This window comes from Macaca mulatta, chromosome 1 (genome assembly GCF_049350105.2).
Source record: "Macaca mulatta isolate MMU2019108-1 chromosome 1, T2T-MMU8v2.0, whole genome shotgun sequence".
NCBI lineage: Eukaryota > Metazoa > Chordata > Mammalia > Primates > Cercopithecidae > Macaca > Macaca mulatta.
The window spans coordinates 7,736,854-7,754,275 of record NC_133406.1 but is presented as its reverse complement, the minus strand read 5'-3'; the positions used below and the strand labels follow the sequence as shown (position 1 = coordinate 7,754,275).

At 41.0% G+C, this 17,422-nt stretch overlaps 1 protein-coding gene across 2 annotated transcripts in view; it reads right to left on the bottom strand.

The window, feature by feature from the left end:
• RGS7 (regulator of G protein signaling 7) overlaps window positions 1-15,240 on the bottom strand; it is a 576,861-nt gene extending 561,621 nt beyond the window's left edge. For both annotated transcript variants that reach the window (XM_015127136.3, XM_015127147.3), the window contains exons 1-2: window positions 14,934-15,240; window positions 13,732-13,858 (exon numbers count right to left, since the gene is read on the bottom strand). In XM_015127136.3, coding sequence (XP_014982622.1) covers window positions 13,732-13,809 — 78 coding nt within the window. In that variant the 5' untranslated portion in view covers window positions 13,810-13,858; window positions 14,934-15,240. The remainder of the gene's footprint in view (window positions 1-13,731; window positions 13,859-14,933) is intronic.
• Between the last annotated feature and the right edge of the window lie 2,182 nt (window positions 15,241-17,422).

Below are 17,422 nucleotides of genomic sequence, written 5' to 3'. Positions count from 1 at the left end.
GAGTAGCTGAAATTACAGGCACGTACCACCACGCCCATCCAATTTTGTATTTTTTGTAAAGATGTGGCTTCACCATGTTGGCCAGGCTGGTCTCAAACTCCTGACCTCAAGTGATCTGCCCGCCCCAGCCTTCCAAAGTGCTGGGATTACAGGTATAAGCCACCACACCTGGTCTCTGGTACTCTTCAATTCTTATACTACCTGGATATTAGTCAGCTAGAAATAACAGTCCAACGGGAAAGAGGAAATATAAAAATCTCACTATAAAAGCAGGAATAGGAAAATATTAGGCCCATCAGCACACCAGCAGCTAAAAATATTATCCCTAGCCAGAGATTTAGCACATGTTATTTTAATGTCCAGTGGCAATGAAGGAGATCTCAGTAAATGAGAGTAACATTAGTTACCCTCATAAGGTCAAATGGGTGCTGCAAGAAGGGAAAAAACCTCCATGAGATTATTTCAATTGCTAATGAAATTGCATATCAGCCTTTGGAGCTGAGTTCATCTTTCCTCAGTGGATAGTGAGCTAATAAGCAAATGTAAAAAGCAATTACAAAATTTACAAAGACTTTAAAGACCTCCCCATGATCAAAAAGCTAGCTCAGAAATTTCAACAAAAATGTCAACAGAGTTTTGGATAGACAGAAATCTTAGTGGTTGTACGGTCCATAGACCAAAGCCCTTCCTAACTGCAGACAATCCGACCTGCCTTTAAAAGTTGATAGATTGTCCAAAGAATATATATAAATGCCAATGAGCACTTGAAAAAATGCTCCATCATTAGGGAAATGTGAATCAAAATCACAATGAGATACCACTTCACATCCATTAGGATGACTATTACCAAAGAAACAGAAAATAGCAAGTGTTGGTGAGCATGTGGAGAAATCAGAACCTCTGTGTACTGCTGGTGGAGATGTCAAACAGTGCAGCCACTGGAGAACACGGTATGGCAGTTCCTCAAAAAATTAAAAGTACAAGCTGGGCGCGGTGGCTCATGCCTGCAATCCCAGCACTTTGGGAGGCCAAGGCAAGCGGATCACAAGGTCAGGAGATCGAGACCATCCTGGCTAACACAGTGAAACCCCATCTCTATTAAAATATAAAAAAGTAGCTGGGCGTGGTGGCAGGTGCCTGCAGTCCCAGCTACTCGGGAGGCTGAGGCAGGAGAACGGCATGAACCTGGGAGGCGGAACTTGCAGTGAGCCAAGACCACGCCACTGCACTCCAGCCTGGGCTACAGAGCAAGACTCTGTCTCAAAAAAGTAAATAAATAAAATAAAATAAAATAAATAAAAATTAAAAGTACAATTACCAGGTGATCCAGCAATCCCACTTTTGGGTGGACACCAAAAGAACCGACAGCAGAGACTCAACACAGATATTTGTATATCCATATTCACTGCACTATTATATACAATAGTCAAGGGTAGAAGTATCCCAACTGCCCGTTGTTAAATGAATAAACAAAATGCAGTAAATACATTCAAAGGAATATTATTCAGCCTTTAAAAAGGAAAAAATTCTGGCACATGTTACAACATGGATGAACCTTGAGGATGTTATGCTAGGGAAATAAGCCAGAATAAAAGAAGAAATACTGCATATTTCTGCTTATATGAGGTACCTAGAGCAGTTTAATTCATAGGGACAGAAAGTCAAATGGTGATTGCAATGAGGATGGTAGGGGAATGGGAAATTACTGTCCAACAGGTACGGAGTTTCAGATTGGGAAGATTAAGTTCTGGAGATCGATGATGATAATGGTCGCACAAGAATGTGAAGTGTACTTAATGTCATTGAACTGTGCACTTAAATATAGCTAAAATGGTACGTCTTATGATACATATTTTTACCACAATAGAAAAACAAAAAAAGAAAAAGTAAAGAACAACAGACTTCTTTGTGTAAATATGAAAAAAAATTAAAGCACATTGAGTAAGATGTGTCACTAACCTAAGGACCCAAGACAAATCATAGAGTATTTTTATTTACCTTTTTATATAACTTTATCTTCTTTAAAAGTGCCTTATGTACATACTAAAAAAATTTATATCCTAAATGATATATGGCATTTGCTTCAAAATAATCAACTGGGGCATAGAGGAAGTGGGAAAGCAGAAATGAAACAAGATTTACTTGTGGTGAATCATTGTTGACACCATGTGATAGATGTATGGAAGTTCTTTATATTCTTTTCTCCACTCTTGTATTTGTTTGAACTATGTCACAATGAAAAATTTTAAATACTGCTTTATATTTACCATATAAAACGGTTTTGAACAAAACATCAAGCCACTGGAGAGCAGCAAATTCTAAAATAAGATGAAGAAACTTTTTAAAAGAAAATATTCCTTAGATGTCATCACTTCCATTTGTAGGGAAATCCATGTCCCTTTTCTGGACAATTATAATGAACAGTTAACAGACGCTGAAGAAATGTTACTTATACAAGCTTTACATGCACTGTTCACGTAATACTAACAATATCCCATTTTACAGATGTGGAAACTCAGACTCAAAGAGGTAAAGTAACTGGATTCATGTTAAGTGCATTTTAATCCAGACAGTCTGGCTACAAGCCCTTCAGCTTAACAAGTACATTTCTTGAATTACAAGGGTATTTTTTTCTTCTTTCTTGCTAGCCAGTTTAGATAGCCTCAACAATCCTGAGTTGTCAGAATTAGAAAAGCCTGATTGAGAACCCATGAAAAGAGATATTTTGTTTTTTAAGGGATATGATCAATACCTTTGCCTCATCTGTCACAGTAAATCCCTGAGGAGTTTCAACATGAGCTTAGCTCAATTTAGTTCATTCACTAAGCACCTGCTAAGTGTCAGGGGCTGTTAAACCTTGGGTACTGTGCTACGTACTCAGATACCCAGAGGAATATAAATTATTCTATTATAAAGACGCATTCATGCGAATGTTCACTGCAGCACTGTTCACAATAACAAAGACACGGAATTAACCTAAATGCCCATTAATAACAGATTGGATAAAGAAAAATGTGGTATATACATACCATGGAATACTATGCAGCCACAACAAAGAACAAGATCATGTCTTTTGTGGGAACATGGAAGTAGCTGGAAGCCATTATCCTCAGCACACTAATGCAGCAACAGAAAACCAAACAGTGTATATTCTTACTTGTAAGTGGGAGTTAAATGATGAGAACACATGGACGCATAGAAGGGAACAACACACATTGAGGCCGATCGGAGGGTGGAGGATGGGAGAGAGGAGAGGATCAGGAAAAGTAACTGTTGGGTTATAACTATGCTTAATAACTGAGTGATGAAATAATCTGTACAACAAACCCCCATGACATGGGTTTACCTATATATCAAACCTGCACATGTGCCCCAGAACCTAAAATAAAAGTTTAAAAAGGTAGACAGTGAACTACGCCATGATACTGTATTGAAAACTAAAGTATAATCATGAAGGTGGAATACCAGAATTCCGTGAGAAGAGTTTTTATAAAGGTACAAACAAAAATATTAATGATTGTATATTTATCCGGAGATACCTACATTTCTTAATGCCTATTTTTCTATTATAAAAGTGAGTAAAATGAATATTGCTCCTACTTAAAAGATAAATTGAATTAGAGACTAATGAAATATAAACTGCAAGGCCTGGCATGGCATCTTGGGGAAGAAAAAATTTCAAATTCCAATTTCCAAATCAAAGAAGCAACAAATGACAATAAAAAATTTAATACTTAAGGCCAGGCACGTCGACTCACACCTGTAATCCCAGCACTTTGGGAGGCCGAGGTGGGCAGATTACGAGGTCAGGAGATCAAGACCATCCTGGCCAACATGGTGAAACCCCGTATCTACTAAAATATAAAAAATTAGCCAGGCATGGTGGTGCACGCCTGTAACCCCAGCTACTTGGGAGGCTGAGGCAGGAGAATCACTTGAACCCAGGAGGCAGAGATTGCAGTGAGCCGAGATCGTGCCACTGCACTCCAGCCTGGCAACGGAGCGAGACTCCATCTCAAAAATAAAAGAAAATAAATACTTAAATGTTTCTATTTTTCAACTTGCAGAGTTTGAATACAAATGTAAAACATACTTAAAATATGTGTTTCTATTACATTATGTGCTATCAGAGAGCAATAAAAATAAAATGTGATAAAAAAAGAACTGCCAACAGAAAATGGAGGTTAATGTAATATTTATTTTAGAAACCAGAAAACCAAAAATAAATAACTTATATCAGTCAGTTCTTCCTCTTTCATGGCATTAATCACCCTGTGATGAGTTGCTTGACATCTGTGTTTGCCATGGTAAACTAAGCCCCGTGATGGCTCAGACCTGTCTGCACCGTCCGAAACTCTATCATCAGTGCTTACCATATACATAGCTTCCCCATACACAGCCAAGGCCAAATGCATATGTAATGAATGGACTTCAATTCTGAATGTCCTGTCCATTCACTCATTTATCTAGAGAACAACACAGTAAAGAGGCAAGAGTAGGAACTTTGGACCAGGCATTCATTCACTATTTTATTCATTCATTCATGCATCTATGCAACCAATATTTGAGGACACCTATTTTGTGCCATTGTTCTGGGTCCTGAGACACTGCAGTGAAAAACAGGTGTTTCCAGCCTCATATAGCTCGACAGTTCTCCCACTAATCTTGGGAAGTCATTCAGTCTGCATAAGTTGGTTTTCAGCTGTTTTTTTTTTTTTTTTTTAGAAAAATAGAATACTAATAACCAATGTGGAAGATTATTTTAAAGAAAACAAGTCATATACAAAATGGACCTGGCACATGGTAAGTAAACACTCAATATTAACAATCAATCAAAAGCCTAAAAACAAAATATCAAATATAAAATTTAGAACCAGTGACAAATGACATTGATTTCCAGAGCAAATGCACCTAGAAAAGTTCAAAGAGAAAAAACATTGTAATAATATTAATTACGTGTTAATAGCCATATTAGTATGAATCTGTTCTCTCTATATGGTATCCAATTTCTTCAAAATCCTTTGGTGTACACCATCTTAAGTATTAACAACGAAAAATGCCCACAGATTTCTGTACTAGAGAAAAAAATTTCTACGAAACCAGTTTGGCTGACATGGAGAGCTTTTGTGGACAATGAAGGTCATGTAGATTTGTATTGTTCTTGACATCTTCTAGCAATGAGTAAATGGGGGAAATCATGTCAGCTGGGCTTCTAAATGACCTACAGCCATGGGGACACACAGCAAGCAGAGGAAGACTTGGTCAGGAAGCATTTTGCAAAGATGGCTTTTGCAAGGACACTTAGGGAGGTTGAGACACATGCCCAGGCTTACGTAGCTACTCAGGGGTGGGGTCAGAATTCACATCCAGCTCTTCTGACTCGGAGTCCTTTGACCCTTCATGACTACTACCTCCGCATGGGCTATCGTCCTCCTTTAGAAGTTCAGATACATAGGTAACAGAAGGGAGCTTATAAAAAACAGATGCCTTTTATACCTCAATTTAAAATTCTCAGAAAGAGTTCTAAACACTTTAAATCCCTTTTACCCAGAAGCTTCCGGTTTTTGCTCAGTCTTGTTAGGAATTGGAGTGGCTGTGATACATCTCTGAGATGCTATGAAATAGAGATGAATTGAAATACTTTCAACATCAGCAAATCATCTGAGGCCCCATAAACACCCTGCACAGTACATTCATGGTACATGCAGGCCTTTGTCTTACTGAAAGACAACCTATGTCATCTGATGTTAGGAGAGCCACTCACTTCAGACCACTGAAAGTTTTAAAAAAAGAGAAAAAAAAGTCATAAACCAAGTAAATATTCAGTGTCATTTACCATGATATCTACCATTTCCTTACGAGGCCATGGTCTGTGGTCTTCCTTTAAAACTTTTGTTGTATTCTCTCGGAAAAGAAATCATTTGTTGAGCTCTACTTTGTTTTAAGCACTGTATGCAATTTTTAAGCTAAGTATAGCATATTTTTTTTGTCTCTTTTCTTAGACTTGATGCTATTTGTTCAAACTCCTTTACTTCCTATCACTGTGCTGTCCAATCCAATGGCCACTAGCCACCAAGACTATTTACAGTTAGATTTGAATTAAGTAAAAGTAAATATAATTTAAAATCCAGGTCCTCAATAACACTCACCACATTTCAGGTGTTCAGTTACCTCACGTGGCGGGTGGCTACTATATTAGGCAGTGCGCACATAGAACATTTCTGTCATGATAGAAAGTTCTATTGGACTGCATCGCCATAGGGCATCAAATCTAGGACTTCCATCTAAGATCAGATATGAACAGAATGACCACCAGAATAGGTCAGACTAAGTTCCCAATCTTATCATTCCTGGGTTCCAAGAGCTAAACTACAGGTCAGAGGACAAAAGCATCTAATCTATTTAGAGTGGTTGACTAGACATCCTGGTATAATCCACGATGTCCGTGAAGCAACCAGGATGCTGATTATTTACTGACACTAAATTACAAACACAAAGTCTTAGTGAATTTATTGACAGAGAAAGAAAGAGAGGCCACAGAAAGATAAATACATAAAGACCTGAATTCAAGCTGTGTGACTTCAGGCAAATCGTGTTACTTCTCTGATCCTAAATTTCATAATCTGCAAAATGAAAAAGTAGATAAACTCTGAGTTTCCTTTCACCTCTGAAATTCCCGGATTCTAAGGCTTTATATAGCTTGCATAATATCCAAGGAACTGTGCAGACTTCCAAGATATATAAGACAAGACTCCAAAGACTTTCCCATTAATGAGTAGAGGAAGCTAGCTACATAGGACTAAACAATATAAGACAGGACATTGTAAGTATCATAAAAATGGTATTGCCAACGCATCCTACAGAATCTCCCTCTTTATTCCACCAGAAAAAAAATGACTGGAGGTAGTGAAAACATTCACTTTTCTTTCATTATCAAAAAATATGGTAGCATATGGTACCACACCTGGCAAGTACCTGATGTTTAACAATTTTTGTTATATAATAGTAATAAGATAATAATGATAATAATAATATTAATTATACCAGCAGTCATTTATTGGAAACCTAATATAGATTAGGTTCTATGCAAGACACTTTCCCCAGGCTATCCCATTTGAGCATCAAACAGCCCTATGAAGAAAAGATTAAAACATTTTTTATGTTTCATCACTTTATAGATTTAAAAAAACTGCAGAGAAAGGAGTTAGGTCGCCACACCACAGCCACACAACGAAACAGTGGCAGAGCTGAGATTTAAAACCAAGACTTCCCAATTCTAGCACACATGCTTCCTCCATTTCCACCCATTGTCTCCTTAAGAAAACTTCTACTTGTTAATCACCAGAAAGGCTCAGAGATAAGAAGGCTCTCAAACTTTTTGGGAACCCAACTAATTTCATAAAATTGCCATTTCTTATATATTTTTCCAGAAGACAAAATAACAATTTATCTTTCTAGATAGGCCACTCGGCCAAAATATTTTCTAGTCGAGACCAGGTGGCAATTTCAATGGAGCTAGAATTGAGTTCACGATTGTCTGTTAGTGTTCCAAGGTCCTGAGACTTTTGTTAATTAGACACAAGACAAAAGGGCGTTAAAAAGAAGCCCAGTTACATTTGCATTGCTGTGGGCAAATGGCAGAAAGAAGCGGGCCTTTGTTTCCTAAGGAACTGGGCACCCACTCTATCATTTACAATCATTTTATAATTAGGTTGATATTTAGTAGGATAGAAGCCTGCATAACCCTCATATCCATAAGCCTCCTTATCACTGTCATGAAGTGGAAAGCAAGGGCCAATTATTTGTGCTGCTTGTTTTCCACAATCCTGTTTTCAAAGAGACTTAACATTAAAGTCACTAAACTGTCCAAATTCAAAATATTTCCACATTCTCCCCAGTGATCACATTCTGTCACCCACACTTCCTAAAAATACTCCGCTTTCCATCACTCACTAGAACCACAGAGGCTATTAGAAGGTAATAAAATCCCTCGAGGACTTCTCTTCTGCACATTCGCACTTTCCTCTGATCAATTAGATTCAGGGAGATTGGAAGTGGGAAACAAAAGAAATAAAATTCAGGCCACAAATCCTTATCGTAATCCCACAAATAGCACTGACAAACAACAACTGGTGAGGAAAGAGCTCAACCCTGGAAGACTCTCCGGCTCTAAACTCAATTAATTATGCAAAATGCATCATTAAATTATTACTCATAAAATCCTTCTATCTACTTCTCATCAAGAAATATCATCATGGAAATATCAATGATGGTCCTATCTTATCTCAGGGCACACGTCAGTATTAGTATCACTGAGGAAAAAACAGGTCTGAATATGTTTAGGGTAGACAACATCCCTTGGTCCAGAAAGTTTCTTTCAAATAATCTGATTTACAAAAGACATTGCTTTTAAAACTTTTTCAAAAATGGCAAGATACTTCTCTCAGTGCCTGCCTCCCATCTGAGCCCTTAATTTAGAAATCTGAGGGCTTAAAAGGACCATGCCTTTCATAATGATCTTTTACACACATTCCTTCCTTTTCTAGGGGGTCTTTGTCTTGTTGTCCCTTGTACATATTCCTCACTCTGCTAACATGTAGTAAACCCAGACGGATTAAGACTACTAAGGTTCAAAAATATTAAAGATCAACTTAGGCATGGTGGTGCATGCCTATAATCCCAGCTACTCAGAAGGCTAAAGCAGGAGGATCACTTGAGCCCAAGAGTTCAAGACCAACCTGGCCAATATAATGAGAACCCATCTAAAAAAAAAAAAAAGGTCAAAGATTATTTTTCACAACGGGGATTTAGGGGAGAAATATTGACACCCTCAGGGTTGACCAGGTTTGCAGTACTGCACTGACAAATCCACTGAGTTAATGTAGAAAATGTCAGCTAGCTCAACGCTGAGAGACTACTAATGTCTGTGGCCCAGTCTCTTCCAAAGAAGAAATCAAGTCACTCCTCTTTCTGACAAGTATGTCTCCTCTCACAGAACAGGCTGACTTCAGAAGTAGCTTTCAAAGACAATGCTTAGGTCAAGTCAATCAGCATTTAAGTACTCTTCCTGGTTGGGTGATAGCTCTCACTGTGACTTCATATAAGAAAAGCCAGTGGTCTCGCCTTGGTCTTCAAGAATGGAGCAGTCACGGCTGGGTGCTGTGGCTCATGCCTGTAATCTCAGCAGTCTAGGAGGCTGAGGGAGGAGGATCACTTGAGCCCCGGAGTTCAAGACCACCCTGGGCAGCATAGTGAGACCCCATCTCTAGAAAAAAACAAAAAAATTAGCCAAGCATCATGGCACCCACCTGTAGTCCCAGCTACTCAGGAGGCTGAGGTGGGAAGATAGCTTGAGCCTAGGAGTTCAAGGTTAAAGTGAACTATGATTGCACCACTGCACTCCAGCCTGGCCAACAGAGCAAGACCCTGACTTAAAAAAAAAAAAAAAAAAAAACAGAATGGAGCCACCTTAACCCTAAAATAATAACCTTTTGCCACTACCACCATATGATACCATATTTGAAAGATTTATCCAGGCACCTGAGCTTCACAGGTAACAAGGCTGTCATCTCTTCTCTTCCCCAAAAGGCATTGTTTCCTCCTTTATGACTAAATAAACAGTGCAACTTATGTCTTCAACTTTAAGTCAGGTTTGAAATGAAAAAAATGAAAACAAACAAATGCAAAGCAAGCGACTATATAAGGATGAAGAGACAGGAGAGGAGAATGGAGGAGAGAATGGGAGTAGGAGAAAGGTAAGGGGAAGAAGGAGATGGGGGAGGAACAGTGAACTTGGTAAGTTTGCTATTTCCAAAACCATGTTTACTGCAGTAAGATAATGAATGGGAAAACATTTTCATTTTCTTTTCTGACAGCTTGAGCATAAATGATTGCTGCAATAATATCAGAAATTAATGAGCATTTTGAGGAGTCTTACGAGTGAGAAGCCAGCAATCCAGCCAGTTTGAAGCTCTGGCTTCAAGGTGCCCTAGAAATTTTGTTTTTCAAATGCAGGAATGTCAGCTGCTGGACTGAAAGTGATGTATACTGTCTAGTGGACAGCATGCTGGCCAGACACCAAATTCGGAGTCTCTCTCCCTGTACTCAGTTGTTCTTTATGGCCAGTGCTGCCCCCACAAAGGAGAGTTTTGTCCAAAGCCGACCAAAAATGGGGGTATTGTTTAAGATCCATCAACACCAAGTCACACTGAGTTCTGACTTATCACCTCTAAAGATTCTTCAAGAAGCTGATCTGAATCCAGCACCTCGTGGAGCTAGTTGGGTCTCTTTTTCCCAAGGCGGTTGATGACTTCTAGTTGTAATCTAGTTAGGGGCCTGTCTGAAGGAGGCCTAAAAAGTGCCAGGAATAAAAGCAGTCAAGCCACAAGATTTTATGTGCTTTTAAATGAGATGTCCTCAAGTACATAAAACAACATAACCATTGTAATTTAATCACCTGCTTATGAAAAGACAGCCCTCTAAACAGAACTGAGAAGGCAAATACTTTGGCTATATGGATTTTTAGAATGTGTCTCTGACATCAGATGAACTCTATTGAGACTCCCTGTATTACGCCAAAAACCTACCAGCCAACATCCAAGACTGACTTGCAAGTAGCAACCCTAATTCGGATCATGAAGCAGCATTACCATCACCTGTGCCCTTCAATAGGGTGACATCCACTCTACCTTAACAGTCAGAGTTTTATCCACTGTACATTTTTTCCATAAGATTCCTATGAACTTCTCCATGGAAAACAGATCCCTGGAATTTTTCCGTGATTTGGAGGAACTCCTGTAATTTGTATGAGGATAGCAATAATGAGAGAGAGATCAAACAAACACAAGAAATTTATACATCCCAGCTTTTCTGTGTTTTCCACTTTGGAAACCAATAGCCTATGGAGATAAAATGGAAAGAGCACATACATATCTTGAGTGTTTGTAAATCCTCAGAGTCGTACGCAATAAGTAAACAGGAGGTGTCACGAGGAGGCAAAACACCACGAATGCTCCCAGTTCAGAACACACTTTCAAGAATGATGCTTCAATAGTGAAGTAGAAGGGAAAATGGGCATGAGTCGATAGAACAGCAATTCCTCTATCCTTTCTCTCCACTGTTACTAAGCAATGTCCTATTGGAACTGAAGTTTTTTTCTAAGTCTTTGATTGACTTCCTGACTAATAAGCATTGTAATCTAGTGTTTATTCTTTTATGAAGGCGGAGCAGTTGAAATATCCTAACACACATATTCAACCAACACCCCTCTCCAATTATTTTGTTGTTCTTCACATTGAAATTTGGCCTCTACTGAGAAGATATTGAATGGAAAGCCCATATAAGACAGAAAAAATAGAAGCATAATGGACACATGAAATATGTGATGTCCCGATCTACGTCTACACACAGATATAGACAGTTTGACCTGATAACTAGCAAATGACAAGCAAGGACACTGTGTCTCTTTACACATTATCTGATATTATTTATATATTATTATTTCTATCACAAAAAAAAACAAAAAACAAATGCTCAGAGAATACAAGAATAGACAGACAATCCATAGGTAAGCATTAAGAGTAAAATTTACTGAAATGAGTTATTTTTTCCAATAATGATTTATCAGGAAAATCTTTCTTTGAAAAGTAAGTTATATGTGGTCACTAATCCTAAGCAAGGAGCTAATAAAAGAAGGGAAAAATGAGTAGCACAAGCAGTTCTAAGCTTAATCAACAAAATAATCATGCTTTTAAAAAATGAGGTAGTACATTCTCTTCCTGAAATCATTACAGTCTGTTAACTTAAAAGTAAAATCAATGGCGATTTGATGCTATACAACACAGTATAGAGTAAACCCAAAATTACCAATGTGAGGCTCAGATACACTAAACAGTCAAATAACTATTTCTAAAAGCCCTGTCTTCTTATTTTATTTGTTCTCAAAATAACTAACTGACTGACACACACGGGTTGCTGCATATTTAGTTTATTTCTAATGAAGATAACTATTAGGTGTCCAATCTACTCAGTCCTTAATCTTTTAAAGGGAAACAGAGAGGGAATACAATTGTTTAGTCTAACGGAAATAGCTTACTACTATATTTTTCCAACCAATATTTTTCCAACCAAAAGTCTAACTCTTCACATTGTATACACCCATAAGATAGAATTCAAAATTCTCACAGCTTGCATATTACAATATTCAGAGTTTTACCAAAAATACAAAATATTATGACATTTAAAACCACCCAACTCCCCCCAAAATATTTCTTCTCAAAACCAACTCTAAATAGAATAGACAAGTATCCAGTTAATTCAATTAACTTAAAAATACAATACTAGTAATTTAAACTCAAGTGGATTATTTTCCTGATTTACGCACTTGGAATGCTTTAAGACTAACATAGACAACTAGGTTCTGATTTCTCTTTCCCATCATACTGTTTTATCTCACACACATGTAAATGCATTCATAAGTACACAATATAGTACTGTTTGCCAACGCTAGAGAATAAAACAGCTAGCATTGTACCAGGACGCCTGCGCATCTTTCCGTTAAAGCCATAGCAATACTCCCTCAAACACATATTCATCACTACCTTTTAATGATTCTGGGCTACACGGATGAAAAGTTTTGATTTAGTGGAGGTTAAAGTAGGACACAGTCTTTCATCTTTATTCATAATCAGTTCTGATCCTCTTACTGAAAAAGAGATAAATGCAAACATCTTGAACTCTTCAATGGGCTTCTCTCAAATTAAAACCTTTAACAATTTTGGGGTGTTTCAAAGTATGACTTCCTTTTTACCATGTGAGTGTTAACCAAAGAAATATTGCCCAATAAGCACTCCAGATAATATACTTTAAAAAATCATTTATAAAATGCAATAAAAATGATTGGTGCAGAAGAATACTGCATCCTTAATTTTAGTAAGATTGTTGATGATAACCAGAGTGAAGTTGCCTAAGCAACCACTCGAAAGCACATGCAATATTTAAATGCACCTTTATTATGGTTGCTCAATGTCTAAAAGTTTGTTGCCGGTAGCACTGCTATTAAACGTATAAGGCTGCCAAACCTATTTGTGGCCCAAAAAAAAAAAAAAGCAACTCTGCAAGATAAATATTATTTAATGATTTAACAGGTATATGGCACTAGAATATAAATACACATAAATACCCCAAATCATAAAAGTAACAGAAAGTAAAAAATAATTTAGGCTAAGACAAAAAAAGACTAGAATTGACTAGTCAAGAACAAAACTATTAAACCACATACATTTACACAGACACATTCTCTCTCTTGCCACAAAACTGCAAAGTGGTCTATTTTTATTTCTAAAATGTGATACGCTTACGCAATTATTATAACCTAAATGTTTAGAGGTGAGTATAAGAAAAAGCTTCTAAAATTATTCTGGATGCTACTAAATCATGTGTATAACAACCAAAATATCTGGAATGCCCAAATGTGCTGTTATTGCTCATGAAAGAATAATCTATGCAAAACCAGCAGGGAACATGGGAGGAGGCCTTATTTACTTCAACGTGTTTCTCCACGTATGCATCACTGGAGAATGTCAGATCACTTTCACGTATACAGTACGTAATCACTGATGATTTGGGGAATCCACAAGGCCACAAAGTTGATACATACTCTGATCTAGAAGGGGAAAAACATCGAGAAAGCCAGAAGTTTCCCGTTTTCCAAGAAACTGAAGACATTCTTACCTTTCTGTACACCAGCATGTTAGGTGATTCATCGGCCACCCCGTTGCTGGTCTGCCCGTAATTATTCCCCTGGGCCATGTCGCTCAAAACTTGGTCCGCTCTCAGATACGAGAATTCTCAGTGTGCCCTGCAAAGGGTTAGAGAGACTTCAGTGAGATCCCAGTGGTGGTGCTTAGGGGACTCCCCTGATTCATCGTCATCATTCACAACACCCACCCCACATGGCGCGTTCTTACAAACTGGGGCTGGCTGGAGAAAGTGACACAGGACATGGATTTTTTAAAAAATTAGTTGACACCTATAATACCCTCAAGGAATTATAAGAAATTACAATCTTCCAGGTAGAAATAGCCATTTGGTTATCGTTTGAGCTGACTTCATTTTCTGGATACTCATTTTGAGAAGTGTTTGATGCTCACCCTAAAAACTCATCGGTAGCATTTCCCTAGGACAGAGTTCTCTTCTCTCCCAATACTTGCACCTGCACTTAGTGATGCTTTCCCCAAAGGGTGGAAAGGCAACACCTGGGGGGCGGGAGCGGGGCGGGGCAGTACACTTTCTCCCAGGTATCTGTCTAGTGTCCCCACCTGCAGCGCATCAGAGAGGCCCATTCCCGGTGTCATTCTCCAGCACATGGTTTCCTCTCTATTCCCCCGGGTCTCCCACACAGAGCCAGAGTATGTGCTTCGCCTACTTTCACCTGCCTGCGCTGCCAGCCACCGGCTGCTCTCCTTTCTCCCCACTTGGCTTCGGAAGTCCGGAGGTAATCCTGCCTAATTTTTTTGCAAGAAGACACCAGAACATGTCCCGGCAACAAGAACTAGTGGGAGGTCAAGCCTTCGGGCCATTTCACCCGGGTCACTGTGGGTAAAAGTCTAACTGCAGAAGCCTCCAGAGCAACCAGCCAAAGAGGAGAAAACAGGCAAGCCCAGCTCCCCTTGCTCGCTCTCACAGCAGCAGCAAATGGCAGGCGAGCCTGTGCCCCGCGCCGCGGCGGCCGCCGGAGCCGGGCAGCAGTTTCAGCACCGTGGACCGCGGGGTGCGCGCTGCGCCGGTAACACAGCCCCGGCGCTGGGCTCCCGGGGGCGGCCGCCTTGCGCCAGCCGACGCTCCCGCTGCGCAGACCGAGGGCTGGGTGCGGGCCGGGGGCCGGGAGGGCTCTGGGTGGCGCTGCCTCCTCCCCGCCCGCCTCCCCTATTTACCTCCTCCGCCAAGGTCACGGCCCCGCGGCGTCTCCGCTCCCGGGCGGGCTGGGTGCAGGCGGTGTCAGCTGGCGGCAAGCGGAGCAGCGAGGCAGGGCAGCTTCATCACACTCGCGGCGGATGCGGATTCCGCGCCGCCCCGGCTGTCGCTGCTCAGGCGACCGCCACCCTCGCCTCGCCGCCGCCCGTGCACAGGCGGCTCCGGCAGCCGCCACTCGCGCCCGCTCCCCTGGGCCGCCTCGCTGGCTCGCTCCCTCCTCCGCTTCTTCTCCCGGGGACTGGGACCAGCCGAGCGCGCGCGGGAGTCGAGACGCCCGGCCCGTGCGCGCGACTGGGAGGAGGGAGGAGGGGACAGTCACGTGGGACAGGGGCGTCCGAAGGTGCCGGCTCGGATGGGCTCGGCTCGGCCGCCGCCACACCGCCCGCGCCTCCCGGGCCTCCCCGGCCTCCCCGCCCTCGCGCCCCTCGGGAGGCTGTAGTCCTGCCCCCGGCGCGGCCAGCCCGCCCTCCCGCACACCCCGCCCGCCCGCCCGCGCGTGTGTACGTGCGCCAGAGGCCTGGAGAGACCGGAGTTTAACGCCCAGTGTAAGCCGGAAAGGGAGAAAGGCTTTGCGATGGATGGGTGGGTGGTAGGTGGGTGGGTGGTCTAGTGAATGGTTGGACGGATGGACGGACGGATGAATGGATGAATGGAGCCCCGTGCAACCCAAGGTTTCATCACGTGCCTAACGACTCCGCTGAAAGTCCCAGGGAAGCAGATGATTTATTATTATTATTATTATTATTCTCAAATAACAGAGTAGATATTGAGACATCCTAGGAGTGAAGGAAATAGCCAGGACCAAATGAATCATTCATCCCCGTTTGCCTGCGGCTTTCACAGCTTCTTCCTAAGTTGGAGAAATGGGAAACGATTTGAAAGCTGCCAACCGGAGGTGAAAATCTTGCCACTTGTGAAACTGAAGGAACATCCCCAAGGCCCGGCTTCTCCTTTTCACAGAAGGTGCTCAGAGGAACTTTCCTCTTGCCCACTGCCCTCATCCTCTAGCAAGTTTCAAAGAGGTTCCGAGGTGCTGATCCTCCTAGCTATAGTCTTCGTATTGCTGCCACAAATTCTTCTGTAAGGATTAGAACGACATGAAGGAGACAAACCACTTTTGCCTCGGTTGTAGTAAAGCAACCTGCGCCTCTGACTTTCAGGGGAAGGGCTGGGCAGCTGTCAATCTAGTTTTCCTTCCTCTGCTGGGCCAGCTGTGGAGGAGAGGGAGGGACAGAGGGAGAAGATAATCCAGGTCAGCTGTCAAGCTAGTTTTCCTTCCTCTGCTGGGCCAGGTGTGGAGGAGAGGGAGGGACAGAAGGAGAAGATAATCAAGGTCAGCCTTTCCTGACCCCTTGGTGTAAGCAGAGTAGACCTTATTGGAGATGAACACTTCTACGCAAACAGGGGTCCATGTGGACCAATGTATTACCCCAGCCCCATGCAGGTCTTGTCAGGTTTCTCTCAAGGAACAAATATTTATCTAACCTAGCCCCTGTTCCAAGCACTACAGGAGAAATATCGTTGTCTCAAACTACACACACTCTAGTCTGACCTGTCTCCCACTCCAGCTCCCCACATCTTACCACTGTAGCCTCTGGAACTTAGAATCTTCTTCAGCAAAATTCTCTTCGTTTTCAACTTCTCGAAATATTTCTTTAACGTTCTTGCTCTCGCTGAAATCTACTTATCCCTCCTTTCACCCCTCTCTCTTCCCTTTTGCTCAGTCTGCTCCTGAGAAGTTGATGTGACTTGCGTGACTTGGATTAATACATTTGCAGATACAACTGGGCACGCTCACTCAGTTTGAACATTTTCCTCTTAAGAGAGAACCGCCTGAAGGAAGCAGTCTTCCTCCTCGTTTGCATCTCTGGGTAAAGGTTCCATCCTCATAGGAAGCTGCACCCAAGCTCTCTCTCTCTATATATATATACACACACACACACACACACATACATATACTATATATATAATTGGCTCTATTTAACTTATATATATAAATTATACACACACATAAACATATATATATAATATCTCTTGACACCCTTCCCACTTGTTGCCACCCTATTTTCCTGCTTCCCTTTATGCCAAAATCTTTCTTTCCATTACGTTTTGAACCTGTTCCACTTTGGCAAATGACCTCCATGTGCTAAGCTGATGGTCAATTCTCAATTGTCATATGAATTGATCTTTCAGCATAAATTAACCTGGACACCACTCTCTATTAGTTCTCTTTCTGCCTTACTGGCTGCTTTTTCTCACCCTCTTTCCTTGTTCCTCTTTATCTTTTTGACCCCCAAATTCTGAAGTGTCTCGGATCTTAGACATTAAACCTCTTCTCCTCTCAATTTACATGTATTTTACCTAAGGTGACCTAATTCAGGCTCATACATTTTAGAGTTTCATTATTAAACACTAATAACTTCCAAATGTATGTTTTAAACCAGGGCCT